The sequence below is a fragment of the Sphaerodactylus townsendi genome, linkage group LG09 (genome assembly GCF_021028975.2).
Source record: "Sphaerodactylus townsendi isolate TG3544 linkage group LG09, MPM_Stown_v2.3, whole genome shotgun sequence".
NCBI lineage: Eukaryota > Metazoa > Chordata > Lepidosauria > Squamata > Sphaerodactylidae > Sphaerodactylus > Sphaerodactylus townsendi.
The window spans coordinates 16,937,110-16,958,218 of NC_059433.1; the positions used below are offsets into that span (position 1 = coordinate 16,937,110).

General features: G+C 48.2%; 1 protein-coding gene and 1 long non-coding RNA gene across 3 annotated transcripts in view; one reads left to right on the top strand and one right to left on the bottom strand.

Moving 5' to 3' along the window:
• The window catches only part of GMDS (GDP-mannose 4,6-dehydratase), a 361,677-nt gene extending 351,184 nt beyond the window's left edge, over positions 1-10,493 (top strand). The window contains exons 10-11 of the mRNA XM_048508014.1: positions 8,380-8,448; positions 10,092-10,493. Of these exons, the coding sequence (XP_048363971.1) occupies positions 8,380-8,448; positions 10,092-10,154 (132 nt within the window). The 3' untranslated portion in view covers positions 10,155-10,493. The remainder of the gene's footprint in view (positions 1-8,379; positions 8,449-10,091) is intronic.
• LOC125439106 lies at positions 8,577-12,946 on the bottom strand. Of its 2 annotated transcripts, none has more exons than XR_007245479.1 (2): positions 12,242-12,946; positions 8,577-10,397 (listed from the first exon to the last, which is right to left on the bottom strand). It is a non-coding gene; the product is annotated as an uncharacterized LOC125439106 (long non-coding RNA). The 2 variants fall into 2 exon arrangements; XR_007245480.1 differs by lacking the exon at positions 12,242-12,946 and adding an exon at positions 11,995-12,202.
• Positions 12,947-21,109: the final 8,163 nt, after the last annotated feature.

Below are 21,109 nucleotides of genomic sequence, written 5' to 3' on the forward strand. Positions count from 1 at the left end.
GGGAGGATTGGCATGCAAGGGAGGGGAGGGGAGGGAGGGAGAAGTGGCATGCAAGTGAAGGGGACCAATGCTTACAAGCCACGGCCATCATATCAGAGTTGAAAAAGGTCTGATTTTGTGAACAAGGTGGAACAAATTAGGGATGGCCAAAGGAAGCATGGCAGGAAATTGATGACAGCAGCATTGTGTGGACGCTGGGATAAAGAAATGGTAATTAGTAAATAGTGAAACCATACAGTGATAACTTACATCTTTTAGCATCAGTGAGTTGTAAGATTAGGCCATTATGATCCAGCCACTAAAATAAAATAAATCTCAATGCTCGTGTGAAAAATAAGTTCCAAATTCATGTGATATGTAACAAATATGGGTGAGATCCCACCTGTTTCCTACTGGTTCAAGAGGAAGGAGTGTCCCCTTTTGATCCCCAAAAATGCAATGCTGTAGATTGATGGACCTGCATAGATCAAAGGCCACGCAAGGTCCAGGCTGCATCAAGGAGGGGAATCAGGTGAGATCGCTTCTCCTTCTTCCTGTACTAGTGGAGCAGCTGGTAGGAGCCAACCCATTGTCTGCAATTTCCCCTAGAACTTATGCATAAAACATGCACATTTACTGTTTTTTTAAAAAAACAACAACTGGGAGATAATCATTAATTTTGAACTTTAGCAGCAGTTCGGCCCCAGTGGCAGTGAAGACACTTTTGTCCCATTCTTATGTTACTTTTTTTCATGTGGTATAATCACCAGATGGTGACTTTGATCCTGTCACTTCAACTTGATGAATGTGTTGTTTGAATGTTATACAGGGGGCAGGGGATATTTTTGATCAAACGCCAGTCTTCAGTGGTCAATGGTATCATAGAAAGTGCCATCTGATTATGTTCAAGGAAAACATTCAGCTTAGATAACGGATGGGGAAAACCACTTTGGGGTGACTTTTCCACATCAGAATGTCATGTGAAGGCTTTCACAAAGGGAGAAAGTGAAACAGACAATAATTGTAGCTGTATTGGGTATGTAATATGATTTTCACATGACTGGACAACAGTTGTTTTCCCAGATAGATGGGGGTCTAATGAATTGATCTGAAACCTTTGACATTATTGTTGACTTCGGTGGTGTTTGGGTTCGCCTTCTCAGAGGAGGCATTTATCTGGCTAAAGAACAATTTTTGGACAGGGAATCAGTTGGATATCTTTCCCCTTGCCTAGACTGCCGACTGTATGATTTGGTTGACATCAGCACCGTGATAACAAAGGGTGAGCTGAAGCCTGCACACACTCTTGTAAAAGACAGATACATGTTACGTTCTTGTGTTGATTAAGTTGTGTCTATGCCAATAAAGGCTTGCTATTAGATTAAGTTGTGCACGGTTTCCATCAAAGCGATTAAGCACCAAACAGCACAGATCGCAGAGTCAATTTGCTCTGTTTTGCTCCAGTGGCCATTTTATCTCCGTTGGAAGTGCGCTTGTCAAAGCCAATGCTGACGGACTCTCTTTCCCTGGGGTTGAGCTGGAGCATTGTTTGAGCTCTGACGACATTCTCTTGGCCTCCCTGATGGACAATGCCATCAGGTCCCAACTTCCTGAACAGACCAGACAGCTTGCTGTTTGCTTCTTGTCTCTTATCACTCCCTGTCGCTAAAGGAGAGGTCTGTGTTCAGCTCCAATTTGGGCTGATATGCTGCAGTACAGTGGGAAATGAGCGAAGACCATTCATTACTATTATCATCAGCCTTTTGTTTATGACTTCTTAGGATCCATGTGCCTGGACTTTCACAAAGATGTTAGACAGAAGATTAACAGGCCAGTTCTTGGCAAGCGATGGAAGAGACTGGGTTGAGGTTTCCTGAGTTGTTATTAATTTAGCAGTATGGTGGAAACTATTTCATGGGACCTGTTTGTAAAATGTGCTAAGTGCCAACAGCAGCAGCAGCAGCAGCAGCAGCAGCACACACACACACACACACACACACACACACCACAATAATAGAGATCTTAGAGACTCAGCATATTTCAGGATCAGTCACAAAAAAGAAAAACAAGTTTCTCTGTGTGTATTTAGAGAGTAAAATGTATCTGTGATTGATGAGAGACAGGGGGCAAGAGATGCTGTGACGGTTATGGTGATGGAAAGGGACTCTGGTATCTCTGAGGCGGGGAAGTGGGTGGAAGGCCCTCTTCACCACAGAAAGAGCCTCCTTTCCGACCTGGGAGGGAAACAGCCCTTGGCTGTGTTAATACCTCTAGGTTGAGGGAGACAGGTCTGGCAAGCTTTAGTCCCAGACTTAGCACTCAGATTGAGTATGGGCCCCAGAGCACACATGGGGTAGGGTCTGAAAAAAAGGATCTGTTCCTTTGTCTAATATTGTGTTTGGCGTTCATTTGAGAGTATGTTCAGGGAGCAGCCTCTCCCTTGTGTTTTGCCATGAAGGATGGCAGAGGGAAATGATGCCAAAGAAGGCTGCAGATATTCTGGGGGGCATCATGCAACTAACTAAAGACCAGATAAAGCAAGGATTTTAAGGACCTCGATAGTAACTGGTTTTTTGTTGTTGTTTACTTTCCTTAGTGCACATAGTTCCGTTCTTTTAATACTCTGAGTTTGTTCCTTGCAAAAATAAAGTTGTTCAGTTGGAGAGGTCAACACATGTCCTTATCTATCTACCTTGGTCCTTGGCATGCTACAGAAATACATACCTGTGGAGTCTGCCTCAGGCAACCCACAAGTAAGAGCGGGGCTGGTCTTACCCAAGGTGGTGGCAGGGACAATAAAAGGAAGGGCAAGACAGTGTCTAGCCTTACCTCACAAGGTGACAGAGATCAAAGTGGACTTGCTATTAATTACAAGAGAGCTACTAAGGGTGTGCACCCCTGAAAAATTGTATTTTTTGGATTCAGGTATGACAGACCCCAAAAAATTCAGCAGTTCCTTAAAAAGCCAAATGCCCATAGATATAAAAAAATTGGCTCCATTATACTTTATGGGAAATCTTGGGGGGGGGGGGCCTCTGGGAGGACAGTTTTTGAGGTAGAGGCACCAGATTTTCAGCACAGCTGCTGGTGACTCTCCTACAAAAATCTTCATGTTTGTTTGGTAAAGATTGGGTCAGGGGGTCGGCTTTCCAAAAAACGTTTCTGCCTTAATTAGCCAGCTCCTACTAACAAAGGGGGAAGGGCATTATCCCCTTAGTGTCAGTCTTGCACCACAATATGTTTTTTCCCCTAAAAATAGAGTAAAAAATGAAAATCTGAGAATGAATGCCATTTATAAATGCCCTTGTTAAATTCATTAATATAATTAATTTCTGTTACCTGCTGCATCCTAAACCTTGATTTTCAAAATGTTTTGATCTGCATTTTGCTTTTACTTTGCTTTTACAGAGTGATCAGTTGATAATGACAGGTGCAGAGATACTGCAAATGTTCAAAATGCTGTTAAGTTCTCCCCATCCCTAAATGGTAATGAGGGAACAGTGAAGACTTACAGTTCTTTCATAATATCTGCTTTATTTACATGCGCTTAAGTAGGAAGCAAAAAAACCCCACTCCTCTAACTAGTAGTGAAGCTGCTGGCACTGCGCTAGATTCCCAGAGAGCCAAGTTGTCAGCTCATTCTCACCCTCCACCACACCTCAGCTAAGGGCCTTTCTCCACTTACCTTAAGCCCCGCGCTACTTGAGGAGAGTAGCGCGGGGTCCCCCGGCATTCCCCACGAGAGGGGCGGCCACAGCGCAGCCGCCCCGGCGCTGCCGCTGTCGCGCCCCCTCAGCGCGAGGCATCCCTGGCGCTCTTGCAAAGGGCGCCTTTTGATGACCCCTCGCAGAGCGGGGGCGTTGTGGGGATGCCCAGGCGCACGCCAGGGATGCCGCGTGCTGGGAATTGCGCGCAGCGACGGCCGAGGGAAAAGTGGGGAAAGGCCCTAAGTCCGCTAGAAAGTCTCCTTCTAGCCCCAGCTCTCTTTGTCTCTATTTCCAAAGTCCCAAAACTTCTTCATATTCTCCAAATCTTTGCAGGCTTTGCATCGTACCAGATATGACATATTCAAGCTCATTTAGCCTTGTGAGGCAGTTGTGTGATGCATAATCTCTGATAAATTGCTAAACACTACTCAGTCCATCAGTGTTGCCTTCTTTTGTATTTATATAGCATATTCACACATTTCATTAAGAATTGTAGTTAGATATTTTAAACTATCTATGTACAGTGGGATGTAATTCACCGACGGGTGGGTGGGTGGGTGGGTGGATGAGTGGAGGGAGGGAGGAAGGAAGGAAGGAAGGAAGGAAGGAAGGAAGGAAGGAAGGAAGGAAGGAAGGAAGGTCCATCTTGCACAGAACCTGCTACTACTTTGGTGATTGCTTTAATTGAATAACCCAGTCAAAGAATCACATTAGTCGTAATTCTTTAGCACCCTGATCCTATGAAAAGCGAAGTATTCACATGGCACCAATCTAGCACCTGTACTAATGAAACTGCTTGATGTGTCTTTCTCAGCACTGTTGAGGCACTGTTGCAAGTCTCAGGTTCAGGACCCTGATTTCTTCCACAACCCCCCCCCCCAAACCATTTGGAATTGTACTAGCAACGCTGCTGGCAATGCGTTGTGAGGCTTTCAAATACTTTGCTAAAGCAAATTAAGTTAGACAGTAATAAATTGCATAGTGAAACCAGATCATTCACCTAATGAGCTAAAATAAAAGCTATGATGACACCCAGAACTCAGGAAATCAGATATTTACATAGAAACGGTTTGCATTTTTTCCCTCTGGCTTTCACTGTTTTATTTTTTAAAATTCCAGACCACACTTTACGGCCAGAACATCAATGCAAAAATGCAGGCATTTCTGAGACTATAAAATAGAACTGCCAAGATCAAGTTTAATCAATGTAAGTGTGTAAAATTTGACACTTAAACCTGCAATTACAAAGGGAGAAGGGTTAAAAAAATCTTACTAGATAAACTCATTATTTTCCTGTCCTGGAGAGATCATATCACAGCTAAGTGAATTTAAATCTGTGGGAGATTTGTACAGTAGTGTTAAACAGCAACCACTTGGCTGCTAGCTCGAGGCTGCTTTACCAAGTATTTGGTTTTCCACAGCCAAGAATAGGTTGTTACATCTTAAATTTGCCATTTTTAAGCTTTATTTTCCTTTTTCGCAGAATATAAAAACCTGGTGTGTTCTGTTTTTTTAAAATGCATATTCAAACCCAAACATTTCATTGAAAAATTATAGCACCAAAAAAGAAATAAAAGCAAGAATGTTTTTAAAAGCAAGAATGCTAGTTCAGTTAAACATTGTGCCTCTTTTTGAACTGTGATGAATTCTTCAGAAAGTATTTTCAAACTCTCCTTCCCCGTCTTCTATATTTTAATTACCCAATGATTTAAAAATCCCATGTATCAAAAACAGACTGTAACCAGTGGTGGGATCCAAAAATTTTAGTAACAGGTTCCCTCCCCAGCCCCATCTCAGCAAAGGGGGCAGAGGCGTACCTAGGCAAACCTGAGCCCTGGGCAAAACCTGGGTTGGATGCCCCCCATGGGCAGCCACCCCACCACATTTTTTTTTTGCACCAGGTCATTTCTAAATCATCATCACATTATAGAAAATGCCCCAACTCACAAATCTGAACACAGCAATGGTGAAACACACAGGTTCTTTGATAGAGACTGGTGAGATAAAAGGTACGAAAGGCTGAGAATCCATGAATTGCAGTACCTGAAAGGGATTAACCCAGTTCAGGGAGTTACATTATTAGTCGCAATTGCTATATGGAACCTTCACGTTCAAAGGCAGTATGCCTCTCGGGGAGGCGAGGGCGTGGAGATGGGAAAGCGGACCCAATTAGTAACCCCCTCTCGGCACACACAAATAATTAGTAACCCACTCTCGGGAACTGGTGAGAATCTGCTGGATCCCACCTCTGACTGTAACTAAAACCTACTTTGAACTCAAATAGGTTTTTGTCTAATATTCTATCAGAACCAGAAGTGAGGAAGATGTTTGTTGCCTGACTTTTGACGTACAGTTTTGCCTTCCGGGAGCAGCTCATCCTCAATTGTCTGATCCTGTTGTGCCCTAAGAACACAAAGTCCTACCACAGAACTTGAGTCTGTTCTGGGGCTGGCACGTAGGCTCCAGTTCAGACAAAACGTGCAACCTAAATAAGTGCATATCTCATTTCGCTGAACTATTTTAATAACACTGCAGACCAGTGATTTTACTCCAAGATTGCTTTCATTTCCCTCCCCCTGTGGGTAGTTGTAATTACTTTATTTTTCATAGCGTGAGCAGCTTGCAGAAATAGACACCCCACTCATAAACTTGGTCGCCACGGTGGCTCTACTCCTTCCTTCTCTTCCTCAAGGGATTGTGGAATTGTGCCCATTATAGTTTGGCTTCATGTAATGACTTTTTAAAGACTAGGTGGCTAAGAAAGGCTTACTAATGGGATATCAAACAAGAGGCCATTCATGATGTAGTGGCCATTTTTGTGACACTTAAATCAGTATAGCATTTCCTGTATCAGTAAATAAAAAGAAAAGCTTAGCTGTTCAAATATTGATTTAATAGTCAGGGCTTTTTCCATTTCTGGTTTGAATTAACTCTCACAAGAGCCAGTCTGGTGAAATGGTTGAGAGTGTTGGACTAGTATCTGGGAGACCTGTGTTCAAACCTCCCTCATACCATGGAAACTCACAGGGGGACCTTGGGCCAGCCATACTCTGTCAGCCTAACCTACCTAAAAGGTGTTCTTGACATCACATGTCTTTGTTTGGGACTCACCTGAGGTTTGGAACAGCTGAGCCTGGAATGGTGGCCTTGTCTATTGTGATTTTCTCATTGGCTGAACTGTTGGTTGAACTGTTAGTTGAACTGTTGGTTGAACTGTTAGAACGCTTCAGTTGGTCAGCAACCAACTCAACTTTACAATGCAGATTCAGACAAATCCTTTGCCCAGTGGTTCTCAGACTGTCATTCAGAATTCAGAAGTGAGTAATGACTCTCTTTTGGTGTCAGACTGTTTTCTGGGTGTTAGACTCTAGGTCAGGGGTCTGCAACCTGCAGCTATCCAGATGCTGGCAGGGGCTGATGGGAATTATAGTCCATGAACATCTGGAGAGCGACAGGTTGCAGACCCCTGCTCTAGTTCACAGGTGTCAAACTCGCGGCCCTCCAGATGTTGTGGACTACAGTTCCCATCAGCCCCTGCCAGCATGATGCGCGCAGGGGATGATGGGAACTGTAGTCCATAACATCTGGAGGGCCGCGAGTTTGACACCTATGCTCTAGTTGGATGCATTCTCCAGCATTCCTTCATTTGCATGGCCCACATGTATCTCAGCAAAGGGAAGGGGGTTTGCAAGATCCTTAGCCCTCTCTTCCCATACCTCAGCCCACAGCCTGATTGCTTAGATGTGTCTGAACCTGGCCTCCCATGATGCCATCCTGGGCTCTCCTAGTGCCCTCTAGTTATTTTTGTGTGTCTTTTTTTGCCCGGAACACATGAACAATTTTCTCAAGCAAAATTAAAAGCATTTTTTAAATTGAATGAAAACTGCATTTACCTGTTTTAATTTAAAAAACCAAACCTGAATTATCAGTATTCACAAGTACCCAAGACTTAACGGTGTTTTCAGGATCACTTGCAAGTAGTCAGTTGAAGCACAAATGAAGACTGTAATTCAAAAACTTGGAATCCTAGAAATGGCAATTTTTAAAAAATAATTTGCGTTTTTCTCTTCACCCAAAATTTCGCCAGTGAACTTCACAGTTGTTGCATGTATTTTATCAGATGCAAAACATTCTACTTATCATATTTGCTTTGAAATTTACTTCTATCATTTAATGAGGGAGAGAGAGTGTGGGATAAGACTCAGTAACTTGAAACAGCTCTGCTAGTAGCAAGACTGGGTCTGTATGACATCTTAAAAATCAACGTTCTTCATTAAAGAGTCAATATGTTCTGATGTGCTGAGCGCACAGTGTATGGCCCCGTATAGCAGTTCTTAAATGCCACCTCCTGATTATATATAAGCTGCACCACTTCAACTGGAATTGCAAAACTTGAGAAGGGGTGGTTTGAATTTCTAAAAATCATGAGTGCTTGCCGGAAACAGTGTGGATGCACTAATCTGTCAGGAAACTGGGCGGGGGGGGGGGGGGCTTTTATCAACATTGTTCTAACCATTACTTTGCCTTTCCATCTCCATTGGGGCGAGGATTTCTTCAGTGAAGACTAGTAATTTTCATTCTTTTAAGGACAGACTATTACATGTACGTGTGTGAGAGAATGAACAAGCAATTCAGTAGTAAAAACAAACAAGTAAAGACCCTGCAATTTCTCCCCATCTTTTATTTCCCCCAGGATTTTCTTCAAGGCGACTGCACGAAAGCAAAACAGAAACTCAACTGGAAACCCAGAGTCACTTTTGATGTAAGCCCTTCTTGCTGCTTTCTTCTTGCTTTTTATGTCAGGCCCCATTTGTAAAAAAACCAAAATGGATCTGAAGCCCTACAAACTGTTTTCAGCAAAGACAAATTCATGTCTTAGTGCAAGCATGTAAAATCCTTAAATTTTTTATTTTCAAAATTCAGGAACTTCTGTATAGCGAAGACATGCAAACTGCCACTGCGGTTGCCAGACATTTACTCTGTTTAAGTGTAAACTATCCAAGAACTATCTACAGGAAACAAGATTTTAGCATTTTCCCACGGGATGTAAATAAGCTTATTTTATGAAGCCCAACAAACAGTACACCTTGCTCCCATATAAACCTGATTCAGACTGCTTACTTCCACTCCATCATTAATGTATTTACACACAAGATATGTTGATTTTAATGGTGCTTATTTCTAAGTACAGACAAAATCCAGCCAGTTTTAAGTGATCTGCAATGCAATTCCCAACAGAGTTACATACCTTAGCTCCATATGTTTAAGCTACCTGTCGTTAAGAAGTTCAAAACATGTAACAGCTCTTTTACAAAACGATGCTGGCATTGGGGAAGAGAGAAGTTGTCGGTTGTGTTATATGCAGTGTACATTAAAGGCTGGTGAATCTTGCAAAAGTACATTACAACTATCACCACAACAATTAATAAACGAGCTGAGAGAAGGTAACCACTTTATTCTAAGAACAGAATTTGTGCACTGGGAGAATGCAACATGTCAAAGGAGAAGAAAAAGTTGCTTTTTGTGCCTCCTTTTCTCTACTGTAAGGATTCTTTAAAAGGCTTACAATTGCCATCTCTCCCACAGCTAGAACTTGTGAAGTAGCCGAGGCAGAGAGAGTTCTGAGAGAACTGCAATTGGCCCAATCTACCCAAATTTGTTCCTGCAAAAAGACAGACCAGGTGATCAGGAGCAACAGCCGCAGAAGGCCATTGCTTTCACATCCTGCATGTGAGCTCCCAATGGCACTTGGTGGGCCACTGCGAGTAGCAGAGAGCTGGACTAGATGGACTCTGGTCTGATCCAGCTGGCTTGTTCTTATGTTCTTATCCATGGAGGGGGTGGTGGTAATTTTTGCTGAGTCTTCCTACTTCAAATCCCTCCCCCCATGTATACATCATGGCCAGCAGTGTTCCTGGAGGTCCCCTGAAGCAGGGGCCAATGTGGCAAAAAGTGCTACTCATGGTACGTTGGGAACAACCCACAATTCTTAGTAGGAAAAGAAAACAAATTAACCGCCAAATATACATTCACGGTGCCAGAAACAACCATACGTTTTTTATTTGATTTTTTAATTTATTTTTTATATTTATATACCGCCCTCCCCCAAAGGCTCAGGGAACCAAAACCAAAAAACAACTAGCATCTTCCCTATTGTAACCTATACAGTTTATCTAAATGGGCAATTTGCTGCCCGACCACAAAGTCAGCCACCTGAGACAGGCCACCTCGCCTTTCCATCTTGGGGTAAGTTGGGTCTGTTGTGCCTGCAGAGCACAATAAACAGTCCGGGCAAAAAGCACTCCAATGTTTTAAATCAGCCTGTCAATTAGATAGAAATTGATAACGGAGGTTGTAAATGGAGCAGGCCTAACATGTGTCCTTTGTCCTCTTTCTGTCTGGCAGAAACTGGTGAAGGAGATGGTGGAGGCAGACATAGAGCTTATGAGGAACAACCCCAATGCATGAACCTTCTCCAGCTCCTTTCGTGGAGCAGTCACGGCAGAAGCGCCAACGACAAGTCCGGATTCTAAACGTCAAAGATGCCATTGGCAAGGGTGGGGAGTACAATCATTTCAGTGGGTATCGGATGATTTGCAGCCCTTTTATTTTTCTGTGCTCAACAGATCGATTTTTTCTTCCCAAATCTAAATCATGCATTAGACTTTACACTCCTTGTAGAAGTAGACTGAAGTGATGGTGCTGTTTCTCCTAATCAGAAAGACAAGAAAGTCTGAATTATGTACACATTTGGACACTAGCCATTCCAGTTCCTTTTCTTCTGATATTAAAGATACCTTTCCATAAGTTAGACTCAACCGTATATTTTTCAGTGCTCTCTCTATTCTAATTGTGTGGGCAAGACAAGAATGCTAACCTTCCAAAATTACTTCCTTTTACAATAAACTAAAAGAAATGCAGTCTTAACAAAAGGGCAAAAAAACCCCTTGACCAATGGAACTGTGATACATTCTGAACTTTTAAAGGCATCTCCTATTTAAATATTAATTGGACAGTCAAGGATGAAAAAGGAAAAGGTAGTTTAGTCCAGTGGTTCTCAACCTGGGGGTTGGGACCCCTTTGGGGGTCGAACAACCCTTTCACAGGGGTCGTCTAAGACTCTCTGCATCAGTGTTCTCCATCTGTAAAATGGATAAATGTTAGGGTTGGGGGTCACCACAACATGAGGAACTGTATTAAAGGGTTACAGCATTAAGAAGGGCATTAGGAAGGTTGATAACCAGAGGTGGGATCCAACCAGTTCTCACCACTTCTCTAGAAGTGGTTACTAATTTTTGTCTGAGTGCCGAGAAGGGGTTACTAAAGCAACCTCCCTGTCCAATAGGGACTGGAGGTGCGTGTGTGCGGCAGCACCACTGTTTGAATCCCACCACCATCGGAACCTGTTATTAAAATTTTTGGATCCCACCACTGTTGAGAACCACTGATCTAGTCCCTCGTGCAAGCACCGGGTCATTACTGGTCCATGGAGTGACATCACATCACAACATTTACTGGGAAGATTTTATTGACAAGGTGGTTTGCCAGTGCCTTCCCCAGTTGTCTACACTTTACCCCCAGCAAGGTGGGTACTCATTTAACCAACCTTGAAAGGATGGAAAGCTGAGTTGACCTTGAGCCGGCTACCTGAAACCAACCTCTGTTGGAATTGAACTCACGTCAACAGAGCTTTGACTGCAGTACTGCAGCTGACCACTCTGCACCAGGCCACTTCTGAAATCATATACAGTCTCCATGTGGGTTGTGTCCTGGTTCATTCTTGTGGTAAAAGAGTAGCACCGGAATCACTGTGGAACTTAATTGAAATGACTGCATTTAGGACAAATGTCAAAATGAGTTTATTTGTCCCTGAAACATAGTAAGTATGAATAACCTCAACACGCAATTTACTGCTACATCACCCTTTGCCCTTGATGCATTAAATCGTCTTTTCAAAACAGACAAGGTCGAATCTTTCTCCTTAAATTCTTCAGGCGGGTATATTTCTGTGCATTTCTGTGTGCTGCACATATGTTGGGGGGAGGGGGGGGGGAAGTATGACAATAAGCTTCTCTGTGCAGCACCCAATTCCTGCGCACAACCGAGCTATTCACATCCCATCCTGTTTCTGCTTACTATAATTAGACATCACATAGGAGCCTGAAGCGGCCACAAAGATGGCCTCAGAAAGATTGAAGAGGAAAGAAAAATCCAATCTTCAAGGGCAAGTCAATATTGTTGGAGCACTGGTGCCAGTCCCTAGGTTATCCAAAGGTTATAGCTCATTCCCTTCCATTGGCTCTCTCACCCTTGGGAGCTGGAGATGACTCGACATTTTTCAGCAGTGTCCTGTTGTTGTTTTTCTTTTGGTGTAAAGGATTTTCTGAACATTTGGAATAGGAAGCTTGAGAATTATTCCCATGGACTTTTTGGGGAATAACTTCTAAGTAATCCTGCCCAACGATTGCTGGGCACTAAAGGCTGCCAGACTTGGGGCTGTTACATTCAACAGAATGCGGGAGGAGGAGGAGGGGGGGGGGGGCTGAGAAGCTGACCTGCTTTTAGCCCAGCATTTTTTTTTTCCTGCGAGTAAAAAGTCTCAGTTCTTCGTCTCAGTGGCGAGCTGGGCAGCAGCAGCAGCGGCAGGCACCTTGAGGGGGACTCGACTCCTGATGCTCCGCAGGGGGACTCGCGTCCGGCGGAGGGAGGCCAGGGGGCAGCTCGGAGGAAGGCCGGCCCGGAGCCGCTGCAGGCAGGGCGCGGGAGCGGCGGAGGTGGGGAGCCGAGAGGCAGCTGCGGGGGCGCGCGCAAGAGAGAGAGAGAGAGAAAGCGAAACAGGAGGCTCTTTGTGCGGGGCGCGTCGGGGAGGAAGCGGCGAGCGCAGGCTTGGGGCCGGGCCGGTGTTGCTGCGGCTTAGGGCAGCTGGGCTGGGCGGGCCGGGCGGGGCCGGGGCTCCCAATTGGGACCAGATGCTTCCTCCCGGCTGGCCCGGCCAAAGCAGCAGCAGCGCCGCCGCGCCTCCCTGCAGGTGCCCGGCAGGGGAGGGCTGGGGGTGGCAGCACAAGGGCCGCTCTTGTCTGGCTCCTGCGGGGCGGGGCTCCGCGACACCCCGGACTACAAATCCCGGCAGCCTCCGGGAAGCGCCGTCGCGCCTCTCCAACCCGTGTCCCGCCGGCTCGATGTTTCTCGTGCCCGGCGGGCAATGCGCCCCCAGCCCGGTCTGCGGGGCCTCCAGCCGCTCGGCTCCGCTCCGCTCGCCGTCGCGGCCTCCCTCCCCGCCCCCCCCGGCTGCAGGAGCAAAGGCGGGCAGGAGGAGGAGGAGGAGGAGGAGGAGGAGGGAGCCTGCTGGTGCCAAAGCCCTGAACCCCCCTGGCCTGGGACCGTCGGGCTGCCTTGGAGGGCCGTCTTTCCCTGCTCGCCCGCCCGCCCGTGCTGGGAGCTTTCCCGGCCCTTCGGAACCCGCGTTGGGTCGGGGCGGCAAAGAAGAGCCCTGCAGGCGTGTTCCGCTCGCCCCCCTGGGGTTGGCGCTGCTCCGTTGGCCAAGCGGGGCGCCTTGTCCGTCGCCTGGGAGGGAGAGGGGGGGGGGTGCAGCTGAATCAAGTTTGCTAGGATCGGGTTTCTGACTCCCTACTTTCCGGGGAGTAAACCCCATTGAGTAACTTATGCTTACTTCTGAGCAGACCTGCTTCGGGTTACCCCCTTCTATTTGCCCGGGTGGGAGGGAGGTAGTCCGGCCTTGCCCCGGGGCGGAAGCTGCCCTTTAAAATCGAGCGGTGCTTAAGCTCCGGGCGTCACACCTCCAGACCGATGGGTTTGGCTGCGGGTGGGGGGTCTACCTCTCCTCAAATATCCAAAACCTGAGTGGCAACCAGCGGCCCAGCCTCTCAGAGCCCAGTTAGGGGGGTGGAGTTCCCCCTTCAAGTAAGCGGAGGGCGAAGCCTTTAGGCGTCCTTGCAATTCGCGCTGGCTGAGAGCGAGGTCGGCCCCCGGTGGCCTAGCGGGGCTTGGGAACGCCGGAACGGAGAGACCCGATGGCTGCCGGCCCGGCCTCCCTGCTCAGATGTGTGCAGCTGGAAGGCCGGAGAATGGAACCCACCCGTGGGGTGGGGGCTGCGCGGGGTCAGCGGTCCTGGGCAGCTTGGGATCGCCATGAAGCCGGCGGGGTTCATCAGCGTCATTCGACAAAAGTGACCTTTGAGTACAGACTCGCCCCTCCCCCTCAAAAAATCTTCCATGATGGAAATGAACGGGAATCGTGGCCGAGGCCGGCTCATGGGCAAGGAATGGGCAGGGGAACCGTGCGATTCAGCAGTGGGGCAGAGTTTGCGCCGGAGTGTATTCTTGAGCGAGGAATTTCGATCCCCACCCCCACACATTTGTCTTCGAAACTATTGGTCAAAATACAGTCCTTACTTTAAAAAAAAAAAAACCGGACTAAAATAAATGCAACTGCATGCCACATTTCTGAGCTGAGCTTAGGGCTCCTCGATGGGTTTTCAGTATCTGACTCCCTACTTTCCGGGGATTAAACCCCATTGAGTAACTTATGCTTACTTCTGAGCAGACCTGCTTCGGGTGGCATGCCCCCTTCTATTTGCCCGGGTGGGTGGGAGGTAGTCACATTTCTGAGCTGAGCTTAGGGCTCCTCAATGGGTTTTCAATATGTAAAGTTTAGTAACTTTACACTTTTTAACAACGTATGTATGTATGTATGTATGTATGTATGTATGTAATGCAGGTGAGCGACAGTTCTGCCCACTTCTGTGGATGCCTGCTGGTCTCTCCGCTGGCGATGCGGGATGTAAGGGTGAGCTTCGCGGCTCAGCCGTCGGAAGGATTCGGGTCACCTGGCGCTTTCTGGTCCACGGTTAATGCGGGAAGGGGCTGGTTTGTCAACTCCTCGGTCCTCACCAAGCGACGAGATTCCCTTCTGCCGCCTCGGGTCCTGGCATTGAGAGTAGACCTCGGCGGCCGGACCCGCTTTTTGTGCGTGAGGGGTGTGTGTGTGTGTGTGGAGATTGCAGCCCTGTGATTCCTCCTCCTCCCGAGTTCAGCACCGGTGATGGTATTGGGCCTGCTTCCACCGACAGCCCTTTCCTCGTGATGCATCTGGGGAGAACCAGGCGCCATTTCCGTTCTGAGGCTGGCCCGGTGCTCTCTCGCCCGCTCTGCGAGGCAAACTTCTCAGCTGCCCTCTCAACTGCTGGGTGACCCCCGCCCGCCGGCGACTGGAGCGGGGTCTGCAGGCCCCCGGGAAGCCCGACTGAGGCGGGCGGGCCTTTCAAAGCACGAGACCCACTCCCGAGTTGAGAAGGGGGAAAAAACCACCGCTCTGGCTCGGCCCCGGAAAGCAGGAGGCCTGGCTTGATTGTTAGCGCCCGCGACGGCCGTCAAAACCGGCCCTGCACTCCGGGAAGAAGCGCAGGGACCGGGAGCCAGGCGGGCCTCTAACCCGGGTCACCCTCTCGGCGAAGTCGGATCCGTTTTAGGACTTCACTCCGAAGCCTCCATCCGCACATGAGCGAGTTTCAGTCAGGCTGCTGCTTCCCCACCGCCACCCCCTCCTCGCTCCGGCCTGGATCCTGCCGCTCGACCTGGGGGCTGCCCCGGGCACAGGAGGACGGCTGGCGGGAAGGCCCGGTTCCAGCCAGCGGCCTGCAAGAGGGACGGGGCCCCCCGTCCTCCTTTGCCCGGTGAGGAGGCCCGCAAAACAAAAGCGCGGCAACTTGGGCACGGTTGAACAACTCGCTCGGTGTCACTCTCTCTCTGACACACACACACACACACACACACACACACGGGCCTGTCCTGGCTCCTCAAGACGAAGAGCTTCCCCGCGTCTGTTTAGGGGTCTAAACGGTGAGGGGAAATGGCCACACACACACACACACACACCCCGCTGCCTTTTATGTCGTTGTGTTTTTCCAAAGGAACAAGGCCCTCTTGGAATGAAAGGACACCGGAAGGGATCAGTTCCATTATGGAGCAGCAAAAGGGCCACTTCGGTCGTCGTCGTCGTCGTCTCTATCCGTGCATTTGCTTTTCCCGCCCACGGGCGCTTTTGCTGAGCGGCCCCGCCGCCGCGGCCTCCTTGTTTCCCGCAGGGTGACCCTGTCCCGCCAAGAGGAGGCGGCGAGCTCCCCCTGCCCGCCCTGCAGGCCGCCATGCCTGGCCTCCCTCCCGGCCCAGAAACGCCGCTGCGCGCCCAGGACCGGGGCTGCTGTTGCTGGGCCTGTTCTTGAGCCGCAGCCAGAAGCGGCGTTGCTTGGATTCCCCTCACGGCCTCCGGGGCCCGCCTGCCTCCGACTTGCGAAAAGCCACCCTCGAGGCCGCCGCCGGGGTTCAATGGCGCTGGTGCCCAGTCCGGGGGGGGGGGGGGGGGGGGGGGGCGTTTCCAGGCCTGGCTGTTTTATCAGGAGTTCATGTTATGTTGTGTCCCGGGTCAAGGCCTCTGCGAAGGGCCTGGCCTGTCCCGCCACCCGCCAGAGCCCTCGACATGTTCCCACACGTCTGTCCTGGAGGCGCGGGGGTGCCTCGCCTCCACTCCGGCCCTGACTGACCGGCTCTCCACCTCATGTGCCGGTTTTCCGGCTTCTCCCCCGGGGCAGTGGGGGAAGGGCGGGAAGAGGCGCGGGCGGGGGGGGGGAGGAAACGGCTCTCCCGCCCCCCTCCACACAGGACTCCTTTAAATCCTAACAGAGCGGGATGAGGGGGAGGGGGGGGGGAGCTCCTGGTCTCTGCAGCCGCCATTCCGCCCGCCCCGGCGAAGAAAGGTCAGGTGAAGCGGCCCCCGCAGGTAAGGGCCGCGCCGCGCCTCACGAATGGCTGCCGCCTTCTCCTGCCCACCCAGGTCGAGTCAGATGGGTTCGTTTAGGGGGCCAAAAAGGAAGGAGGGGGGAGAACAGAAAAGGTCGGCCATCAATTTTCCTCACAAGGTGGCCGGCGGGAAGACAAGACAAGGCCCTGCGCTGCGCCGGCCTCCTCGGCCTCTTTTCTTTCTTTCTTTCTTTCTTTCTTTCTTTCTTTCTTTCTTTCTTTCTTTCTATTTCTTTCTTTCTATTTCTTTCTTTCTTTCTATTTCTTTCTTTCTTTCTTTCTGGTGGAAAGAAGCCCTCAACAAAACCGGGTCCAGTTTGCAAAGCAAAAAGGAAGGCGCCCAAGTGCAGAATTTTCCCCCTCCCGTGAACCCCCCCCCCCCCCCAGTTCTCCTCTCTGGGGCCCCTGTCAGGCCTGTGGGGCGTATGTGGGAGGGCCCTCGGCCCCTCGGAGGGAGGGAGGGGCTGGGGGCTCAAGCAGCCCCCCTGCTTTAAGGCGAAGGGGGAGGGAGCCGTCCACCGTTCATTCCCCTCCAATATGCCGTCGGGTTCCTGCCTGGAGCCGGGCCTTGGAGGGCCTGGGGCAAGAGGCAGCCGCCTGGCATCGACCCGGTGTGAATGTAGAACAAAAGCAGCTCAGGGGGGCGGCGGCTGAACTGGTTGCGGGATCCGGGTCTGAGGTCGCGCCCTGGTGATTTGTGTGTGTGTGTGGGGGGGGGGGGGGGTGTCTTCTGGCTCTGCCATGGTGGGGCGGGGAGCCCCCAAGCGAGGAGCCAGGCCAGCAGCGGCCCCCTCCGAGTTCCTTTCAGCCCTGGGAAGGCGGCTGCGAGGATTCCAGCCTGAGCTGCCCGGTGGTGGCCCGACGAATTTGGGCCTGGCGAAAAGAAAGGCTTATTGAATTGGTGAGATTGAGGGTGTGGAAAAGAAAGGCTTGTTTAATGTGGTGGAGAGGAGGAGCTGGGAAGCCGCCTTGAGTGCCGATTGGGGAGAAAGGCAACAACACACAAGTGAATAAAATAAACATTTAAAATGCCCATTCGGTCTTATCAAATGAGATTGCCTGCAGGCTCAAGACCAAATTCATAGCCAAATTCATAACCATGTTTGCAGAATTTGGCCTGAAGGTTGCTAATTCTATGGGACACCTACTTAAAAGGCTATTGCCCTGGTGGCAGAGCCCTTAAAAAACCCCCACAGCATTTCATAGGACATTTTGAGCCAAGGGTTTGCTAAGAAAGAGACAGGCCTTGAACTTTCCAGGCATCACACCACTACAGCAAGCTAGCCGGTACTTCTCAGGAAAAGCCTGGCCCTGTTATCTGCTGACTTGAACCATTTTGCTTTAAACCGCCCTTCCCGAAAAGTTTCACATCTTGACCATTGAGGCAAGGCACAGATGTTCCTGAACACTCCCCAGAATCCTTCCTCACAACAGCTACTCAGAAATGGAAAAGTTTGCATCCTACTTGTGCTTTTTCCTCACTGGTCGACAGAGCCTCAACAGCTATGACAATAAAAGACACCAGGCTGTAGGAAGAAAACCCACAAGCAAATTCACTGTAAAGCACAAGGCCTGATTTCAGCTAATCGATCCCTAAAGCTGTGTATGTTGAGTCCTCATGCCCAGCCTTTAGGATTTCTGAAACTCTCTCTTGGCCTTAACTGGTTTTTGAACTGAACTGATAAACCAGCCAACAGCTCAGGGGCTCAGAATCTAAATATGTCTATTTAGTAAGCCTTACTACCATCCATGGACTTGCTTTTAGGTAAGCACAATGGGGAGTGTAGACATCAAAGCCTGGGCTTCGGACTCTCGGGCAAATGTGCCTTCTCTACACAACTCTTTTCCGATCACTCACAGGTATTGCAGTGAGAAGGGAGGGGGTAAAGGCTGCCAACCGCTTCTTTATCTTTGCTGCAGAAAGAGCAGCAAACTGGATTATTTTAGCAGCCTTCCTCCTCAGTGAACTTGTGCCTCTTCCTCCCACCGGGAGCATTTGGCTATTGTTTCATCTAGTGAGACGCTAGGTCATTAAAATAAAACACAATCACCCATTAGGCTGCTCCAAAGTTCTCCTCTGGAGTGCCAGGACAGGGGAACATCCTCTGACTTGACCTCCGCCTGCCTTTTGGTCTGCTACACTGATTGCAGATTTCTTCCTGGCCTGGTTTTATAGGAGGACATGCCATCCCATCCACCTGGAAGAGCTGGGCAGAGAAGCCCAGGTCCTGAGAAAATGCACCCAAATTGGGGGCCTCGGTGACCTTTCTCTGGGCCTTCAGCTGGAAGGATGCACATTTAAAATTGAGAGACTCTTTGTGTGCCCACTCTCCCTTGGAGGTGGGCTTTCTGCAGAAACCAGGCAACGAGACTGCAAATCACAGCCCATTTTCTGGCCAAGAGCTGTTGGATGAAGCAGACCTGGAGCAAATGAGTTTTTGGACTGTGGTCATTTCCACTCCCCAGAGGCCCATCAGTCTTTTCCTGCCCTGGCTCCCTTACCAGTAAAACCAAAGGTGAAAACATCCCACATGCGGGAAGTGTCAGCTTCTCACACCTTTAGGATTCCTAGTTTGGACTATAAACCAGCCACTCTTTTCTCCCCCTCCCAAAAAATTCACAGCTCTTCACAGAAGAATGGCTAAACTTCCATAAATATAAAGGCAATGTACCACACCCACCCACCCACACAGAGGACTCTTTTACACATGCCAAATAATGCACTTTCAATTCCTTTTCAATGCACTTTGCAGCTGGATTTTACTGTGTGAAACAACAAAATCAACTTGTAAATGATAATGAAAGTGGATTGAAAATGCATTATTCCGTTTGTGTGACAGCACCCATATACAAACATACTATTTTTAAAAAATAATTATGCAGAAGCGGGATGCAAACAACATTATCAAATTTCGTTTAGTGGAAAATCAAGACCTCTTCGAAGCCTATTTCAAAAGTTAAACAAATGGGGTAGATAAAATACAATTACCCATTTGGGGGGGGGGTGGGCTACAGTTGCTCATAGGCTAGAGGAAAAAAATTCCTGCCACTTTAACAGAGACTTAATGTGTGGAAATGGGCACCTGATTTTTTTAATGGCCCAGAGGTTAACAACACCGCTGGTAAATAACATCTCATTAAACCTCTATTAAAGGGACAAAACTTTGTTTCTTAAGGCAGCTGGCAGTGTGGAAGAGAGGAGCTCTTTGAATGTGCCTGTGTTTTGAAATATTAATAAGGGAATGGAGTCACCACAGATTTTGTGTATTACATCTTCTTCTGTGGAGGCATGCTATATAGACTGCTTATATACACTCCTTGTGTGGCCTGTTCCATGCAAGGTACCCTTTGTAACAGTATCACTCAAATTTGTTTGTGTGCTTTACATTTAGGTGATAAAAGTAATCCAGACCACTACATAATAATAACTTTAATTGAGCCAGATATGGTCCAGTATGAAAAAGGTGCTTCTGACCACAAAACAACAGGCATTTCACAAGCAGAGCCTGAGGGAAGATTATCTTCATTAGAACATTTTTACCTCCACCTTACTTGGAGGAGGTTGAAAAGAGCACAGGAAAAAGACAGGTTTTGGTTTTCAGTTTTTGTCCTTGTTGTTGTTGAAAGCACAAAAGAAGCACCAGGCAATCCAGCAGATTTCTAACAGCACAGGAATTTGCCATTGGATTAGGGAGATTTTTCTAAATATCCTGCTGAATCACAAGAGGACAGATTTCTTTCTGTAGTCATAAAATTTAAAGTTGAAAGTATCTGTCAATAAACTGCGTTTGAAGCAAATTCCCCCAGGTAGGGTTTAAGTCCGCAAAGGGCTGAAAACCAGACTCGTTTACCAAACTTGAACTGATCAAGATCGCCTTTTAACTTATCACACAACCCAAGACCAAGCTTACTAGCTCAGGAGTTTAGACCAAGTAAGCTTGGTCTCGGGTTGTGTGATAAGTTAAAAGGCGATCTTGATCAGTTTAGAATTTGCAGCTCAAATCTCACAAACGACAGATTTGCTATTTTGGAAAATATGAATGCCAGTTTTGTTTTGTTTTTTTTAAAACTCCTGTTCCAAATAGATCCCCGAAGTATCTGCAGTCCTGAGGACATTTAACAAGACCCACTGAACTGGGATAGATTTACTTCTGCATAAACAGGCTCAGGGATTCCCGCGGGTCTACTGCAACGTGACAATGGGACAAAAGGGTTGCCTCGGGGCAGCAAAACAGGGTCCGGCATACCGAAGCCCACCAAACTAGACATATTAAAATGCAAATTAGAGTTAATCTGATTATCCACATCCATTATCTCTCAGCTAGAACAACTAAAAAGTGGTGATGATTAAGAAAAGAAGGCCGACTTAAAACAACAACAAATTCCTGGGGTTCCCATCTCCCAGCTGGGCAGGCTGTCTCTTCCTTTCTTGACCGCGCTAGTTAAAATGGAGGGTGCCTGGCGGCTTAGAAACCCGAGGCTGTTCAGCAGTCGAAACGTGGTCTGAAACGACGCCCCAGCTTCATTCTGAGGGGGGCTCTGCAGGGATAGGGCGGGATATAAATCAAATCAAATGAAAAAAATACAATAAATTCCTCTCCGTGCTC